The sequence below is a fragment of the Bufo gargarizans genome, chromosome 6, assembly GCF_014858855.1.
Source record: "Bufo gargarizans isolate SCDJY-AF-19 chromosome 6, ASM1485885v1, whole genome shotgun sequence".
Lineage (NCBI taxonomy): Eukaryota > Metazoa > Chordata > Amphibia > Anura > Bufonidae > Bufo > Bufo gargarizans.
The window spans coordinates 362,710,200-362,717,424 of record NC_058085.1 but is presented as its reverse complement, the minus strand read 5'-3'; the positions used below and the strand labels follow the sequence as shown (position 1 = coordinate 362,717,424).

Below are 7,225 nucleotides of genomic sequence, written 5' to 3'. Positions count from 1 at the left end.
TTCTGTGCATCATACATTTTTAGTCCCCCCCCCCCCCCGTATTTTTTGATCCACCTATGTGCAGCAGCAGCCGTGCGGACATCAGGAGCGGCGCGGGTGCTGGGGAGCAAGGCAAGTACAATCTGTGTAAGGGGCCCGGGCATTTTTTGGGTTGAATAACCCCTTTAATAACAATGTCAGATTTTTTTTTTATGATTTTTTTTTTTTTTTAAGTGTTTTTATTGTGTAATCAGTTATTTTCATGTCGTCATATTCTCTGCAGACGGAGGTGTGTGAGGGATTAGGCCATGTTCACACGTTGGACAGTGCCAAAATCCCCCACGGCCTAAAATGCTGCAGTTTCTGCCGCGGTCCCATTTTCGGTTTGGCTCCACTGGACGGAGCTGAACAGCGAGCAGGCTCCGGCACGCAGTAGCCGTGCCAGGAATGGACACGTCTCTTCTTGGTGCATGGGGGAAAAGAAAAAAATATATAAAAATAAATACATGTGAAAAATCCACAGCCGCGTGAACGGAGGCTCAGCCTCTAATCTAAGACAATGGGAGGTGGTTTAAGAGCTTTAACCTGTTCCAAAAATCTGGCGTGCGAACGCACCTTAATATTTTCAGAAGGAGCGAAAATTTTCAGTTACAACATTCTACGGTACACACGGCTGTTGACTACTTTTTATTACATTTTTGGGGAGGTGGAATGAGAAACAAACAGCACTTCTGGCCTTACCTTGTTAGTACCCAAAAAAATAAAAAATGGCACAGCCGTGCATTACATGTTGACCAATAGAATTATAAGTGTTTGTAAGGCTTCATTCACATCACCGTTCAGCCTTTCCGTTCTCCTGCTCCGTTTAGGGGCAGGAGAACGGAAAGGACAGATAAGCACAAAACTGACGCCAAACGGAGCCCTTAGGCCTCCTAGACTATAATGGGGTCCGTTATGTTTCCGCTCAGATGATGATTTTGAAGCGGAGACAAAAGTCCTGCATTCACAACTTTTGTCTCCGCCTAAAAATCATCTTCTGAGCGGAAAGATAACGGACCCCATTATAGTCTATATGTGCGTCAGTTATGTGCCTTTTCCGTCCTTTCCGTTCTCCTGCCCCTAAACGTAACGCAATTCTGCTTTTACCACCAAACGAATTTCATAACCTGAAATTCGCTCATCCCTAGTCAGAACATTCAATACTCTATTCGTCATTATATCTGCTTCTGGGAAAACTGGATGACAGCCAAGACCATAAGGCCACTGGTTTCTAGGTGGTGGCAAGTTATGGTTCAGTCAACCAAGTGGCTGCCGGGCCTGTGGAGGAGTGACAGGTCCACTACAAAGTGATACGCCATGATAAAGGAATAGAGCGCACGGCTTTCCTTCATTAACGTGTCTAATGGGTTTCCTAACGGAGAGCAATGCCATCTAGAGGGCATTTGTGGTGTTACAAGGCCACCAACAGCAGATTTTGAAATCTTCAGCGTGGCAAGTCATTCTGCAGACTGCATCCTTTTCTATGAAGAGGCTGCAATCTGCATCACATACATTCCAGTGTGCATGGAGCCCGATACTGAACAACCTGGCCATACACGTTACATACTGGTCAGCAGATCCCAAGGATTTTCCATCCAAGCTCGCCTAGTCCAGGGCATTGGCCACTTGCAAAAATATCACCAATCATAAGATGGGTTGGATTTTAACCAGATTTTTCTTTCTACTAAAGAAAAGTGGCACCAAAGATGTCCAGCAAACTGATTATCCATATGCAGGAGTGAGAAGAAGAAAGAAGGCCCGTCATACCTTGGGTCAAGTAAGACAATCAATATAAGAGACAATCCTTATGGTGACACAGACTATAAGACAAGCACCGTGCTGCTACAGAGAGCGGCAGCCGTCTGTGTCCAAGTGTGGTAACAGCATATTAGCTATTCACTGCATTTAGCTGTAAGGTAGGTTCCCCTTTAATGCTCTGTGACACAAGGTAGGGGAGGCCATCTTGGCTGTGCTATATAAGAGGCGGTGCAGACTTCTTGGGGTAGCCATGGACTCATCGGGTCACAATACGCAGACGTCTTGGTAAAAACAAAACAGAAAAAAAAACATTTAATTGCACATAACAGTGGAGCAAAATCTGACGGCACAGTCCTGTATGTAGTGAGTAGGCCACAGCCCGGGGTGGAGGGACAGCCCTAGGATGAGGAGATGGGCAGCCCGGTATGAGGTGGCAGGGGCAGGGGAGGGAGGAAGAATGATTTCAGCTTGTTAGACATGGCAGCGATCTCCTGGTCCTGGGACTCAAAGGATTTCACCAGACGAGCAAATCGGAGGACACCTGGAAAAAAAAAAAAAGAAGAAGAATGTAAAGTGCACGTGAAGGGGGTCGGATCCATCAGGAATAACATCAAGCTCTACAGTCAACTGCTGCAGGGGGAGATACCTGGAAGGGTGCGAGCAACTGACTGACAACAGGGAGTGTGGAAGAGAAGCGATTTAAGGGGCTTCTAAGGCTTTTATCCGGATGACCCATGCTCTGGATGGTTTATATGGTTGACAAAAGACATGAGTCCATCAAGTTCAACCAAGGGATAGGTAGGGATGTGAATCCCAGAAGGAAGCGAGACTCCGATTTCTACACAGTTTCATCAGCATTAATGTCATGTACAATTAAGAATTTATCTAAACCCGTCCCCTGTTCCTGCTGTGACCACGTCCTGAGGACGTCTATTCCACAGATTCACCGTTCTTACAGTAAAGAAGCTTTGACGCTTCCGGAGACTGAACTTTTTCCTCTCCAGTCGGAGAGGAACAGGTTTTCCACTGTATTTTTTTGTACGGCCCATATATATTTGTATAGGTTAATCGTGTCCCCCCTTGGACGTCTCTTCTCAAGACTAAATAAAATTTTATTCTTCTATTTTTTTTCCCCTTACAACTCCATGCCCTTTATCAGTTTAGTCGCTCTCCTCTGTACTTTTCCAGCTCCAGGGCATCCTTTCTATGGACTGGTGCCCAGAACTGAACTGCATATTCCAGATGAGGCCGCATCAACGCTTTATAAAGTGGTAATATCACATCCCTGCCCCGCAAGTCCATGCCTCGTTTAATGCATGACAATATCCTGGTGGCCTTAGAAGCAGCGGATTGACATTGTATGCTGTAATTTAGTCTATGATCTACAAGGCCACCCAAATCCTTCTCTATAAGTGTTGCATCCCCTAGGACAGGAATGCCCAACCTGCGGCCTTCCAGCTGTTGCAAAACTACAATTCCCAGCATGCCTGCACAGCCTACAGCTATTAGGGCATGCTGGGAGTTGTAGTTTTGCAACAGCTGGAGGGCTGCAGGTTGAGCATCCCTGCCCTAGGACATATGAAGCACAGATTATTACTACCAAGATGCGCAGAACTTTACATTTATCTGCATTGAACCTCATTTGCCAAGTTGATGCCCAGTCACTCAGAGTGTTCAAGTCAGCTTGTATTTTATGGACATCTTCCATAGACTGCACAGTAGAACACATCTTAGTGTCATCTGCGCAGTCGCTCACTGGCTTCCATAGTCATGTGACATTGGGTTTTGCAGGAAACAACCTTGATGGCCTACCTTTATCACAGGCCATCAATATATGATTGGCGGAGTTCCCATCCATGCTGATACCCCCACTGATCAGCAACCCCTTCCGCTTCAACACATGCACGGCTTTCTCTCCATTCACTGCAGAGCACAATGGGGTCTTATTCTTCAGACTGGAGTGTGTCCCAGAGGTGGGATGCGCACGCACTGGACAATTATAGCATACGACTGATGGATACAACATAAATGTTGGACCCCTTTAACTGAGAAAAGTATTTGTAAGCAATGCGAAAACACATTGGGGGGGGGGTTACAATTCTGATCCCCAGCAGAGCCTTACCCTCCCCATCAGGGCTGAATCCGTAGTTCTGCAGCACCTCCTGCTGGATCTGCACGGCTGCGGGGAGTAGGAGCTGCAGCACTTTCCCCAGGTCGTTCCCAGAATTCTCTCTGGCCTCCTCCAGGCGAGCGGCTCCGGTGGGAGATTGCAGGGCGTCCAGCACATCCCCTAATGCGTCTGCAACAGAAGACACAGTCACCCGAGGGGGCAAGACACGGACCGCCACACTGTGAGATATACACTGTGCTAAAATTCTTTATAGTTTTCAACATCGGTGCTTGCTGTAAGTGAATAAGAACATTCAGAGACTGAAAACCTCATCCTGATTACAAAGCGGCTGTTACTTATAGGACCTCACGACTGGTATTTTAGGGGCACACTAACTGGCATCTATGGGGCAACATAACAGGCACTTAGGGTGCACCGTGGATGGCACTTGTGGGGACTCGCTCAGGATTAGCGGACGCAGTATAGGGGCAACAACAAGTTCTTTGGACCAAACAGTTCAGTGTTTTATTCACACTTTAGGCAAGTGACAAAACAAGCAGTCACAATCAACCAAAGTCACCTTGCGGTGTTGGTGGCAATTCACACCATGCGGCAATTCTGCCTCAAAGAGTCCTTGCTGATAGCAGCACCAACCTGTTTTCACTCCAAACAGGTAGCAAGCCTTCATCCAGACAGAAGGCTCCCAGATCCCAACACAGAGACATGGCTTCTGAGCCCAGCTGCCTATTTAAGGACAGCCAGGTGCTGCCAAAACCCGGAGTGGCATTTAAAACCCGGTCCGGTATTTGACCTCACCTGGCTGCACATGCTGGGAGGAAAATACCTGTTTTCCCAGATCAAACCCCTCACTGTGTCACATATCACATGTACAGGAACACTGGAACTGCTGCCTCAGGGGCACTCACCTATGAGAGCTGTAAGTGCCACTAATCGGGCACAAAGGCTGGCAATGAATGGAACCTTGTGCATGGTGTATATAAGGACATGTAACTCGATCTTCAGGGGCACCTAGGCTACACCATGGCTGCCAGTTATCGAGACGGGCACTCACAGAGGGTACAACATGACGAGCAAGTATGGGAAGAACATATCTAGTGTTTCAGGGGGACACAACTATGAAAACTGTTAGTGACGCTAATACCAGGGGCGGCACTATGACTGGCACTCAGGGTGCACCATGGCAGGCAGTTAAGGAGACCTTGTGACTGGCACTTATGGGGATAAAACATGACTGGCATGTATGGCAACAATGTAACTGGTGCATCGGAACTGAGTTATAAAAACTGAGTGGCGCTAAAGGGGCAACTTAGCAAGACATCTGTCAGCAGCTTTATACCTATGACACCGGCTGACCTGTTACATGTGCGCTTGGCAGCTGAAGACATCTGTGTTGGCCCCATGTTCATATGTGCCCGCATTGCTGAGAAAAATAATGTTTTGATATATGCAAATGAGCTGCTAGGAGCAACGGGGGCGTTACCATTACACTTAGAGTCTCCACCCTCTCTGCAACTGCTGCGCCCTCTGCACTTTGATTGACAGGTCCAGGCAGTGAAAATGTGATCACACCCGGTCCTGTCAAACTGCAGAGGGCGCAGCTGTTGCAGAGAGAGAGCAGAGGCTCTAGGTGTAATGGTGACGCCCCCGTTGCTCCTAGCGGCTCATTTGCATATATTATAACATCATTTTCCTCAGCAGTGCGGGCACATATGAACATGGGACCAACACGATGCTTCAGGTGCCAAGCGCACATGGAACAGGTCAGACAGTGTCATAGGCACAAAACTGCTGACAGCTGCCCTTTAAGGGACCCCTGAGGCTGGCATGTATGGGGAGACCACAACAGGATCACCAGGGGCCCATGGTAATTGCCAGTCAGGGTGCACCACCACTGACACTCCCGAGGACCAGGCAACTGACGACTATGGGGGCACAACATGACGGGCACTTATAAGAGTCCCATGACTGGCAGGTACAGGGGCACCAAAAGGGATTGTGACTGGTAAGAATGGCGGCATTACAGACTGGCATGAAGGGGGCGCACCCAGAATGTACCTCCTGTCACATCCACCTGCACTTACCTTTCACCTGCTCCAGGCTGAGGGTGACATTCTGTGCGGGAGGAGCCGGTCTCTGGAGGCTGGACATGGCGCTCACCTGAGGACCACACGGAGGTCTGATGACACCTAGAACATCGGTACTGGGTAACTACTACTATACCCGGAAGGACCGGTGACGTCACAACATCACGTGGCACTCCTAGGTCACGTGGGTCGGAAACAGGAGAGCCGCGCGCTTTTTCTAAATGATCTTTTTTCTCACATGAAGTGAACTGAAAAAAACCTGCGGCGCAGAAGTAACGGAACCTAGTAATAGACTGATTGTGTGCACTGAGGTGTGGGGGGCTGCTGTGCGGTATGTGAGGGGCTGCTGTGCGGTATGTGGGGGGGCTGCTGTGCGGTATGTGGGGGGGCTGTACACTGAGGTGTGGGCGGTTGTACACTGAGGTGTGGGGTATCTGCTGTGCGGTATGGGAGGGGTTGTACACTCAGATGGGGTGGCGGGGTCTGTTCTAGAAAGGTGTCTGGGCTGTATATGAGGGATTGTACACTGGTGGTTGTGGATGCTGACGGAGGGGTATCTGGTTGTATAAGGGGGCTGTGTCGCATTTTATGCTGTGACATGGGGGGCTGAGTTGCATTGTATGCTGAGATGAGGGGTTGTGTTGGAGGTGCTGCCTGTGGGTTTTATGTAAAGGGGGGGGGGGGCTGGGTTGGATTGTAGACTGAGATGGGGGGGGGGGGTGTCTTGTGTGGGATTGTATGTTGTTGGTAGTGTGTGTAAAGGCAGTATTACATAGGCAGATCTTACAGATGATAATGAAGGAATCGCCTGCTGAGGAGACGGCTCCTATAACATGCAGCCATCTTGTCCGCACTGCGGAGGAGCGGTCGTTGTACCACTGCTTGTCTCCATGCTGTACAGTTATTTGCCAGCGGCAGATTGTAATTAGCACGATCTGCCGTTTGCTTGTTCATCGGGTAAGTATTAGGGCTCGTTCACACGACCGTAGGTGTCCCGTTGGCGTATTGCGGACCACATATGCGGATCCACAATACACAGGCACCATTCCGTCTGCATTCCGCATCACGGATGCGGACCCGTTCACTTAAATGGGTCCGCAAATCCAGAGATGCGGAACGGAAGCACTACGGAGTGCTTTTGTGGGGTTCCGTTCCTCAAAAAGATAGAACATGTCCTATGGGGGGGGGGGGGGGCGCACTGCGCCACCAATGAAAGTGAATGTTTAATACAAAT

General features: G+C 49.0%; 1 protein-coding gene across 1 annotated transcript; it reads right to left on the bottom strand.

Moving 5' to 3' along the window:
* Positions 1-2,062: 2,062 nt before the first annotated feature.
* On the bottom strand, positions 2,063-6,143 carry C6H12orf57 (chromosome 6 C12orf57 homolog). Its single transcript, XM_044297982.1, has 3 exons — positions 5,989-6,143; positions 3,899-4,075; positions 2,063-2,317 (listed from the first exon to the last, which is right to left on the bottom strand). Exons 1-3 carry the CDS (start codon positions 6,053-6,055, stop codon positions 2,175-2,177), a joined length of 387 nt encoding a protein of 128 aa, XP_044153917.1. The 5' UTR covers positions 6,056-6,143; the 3' UTR covers positions 2,063-2,174.
* Between the last annotated feature and the right edge of the window lie 1,082 nt (positions 6,144-7,225).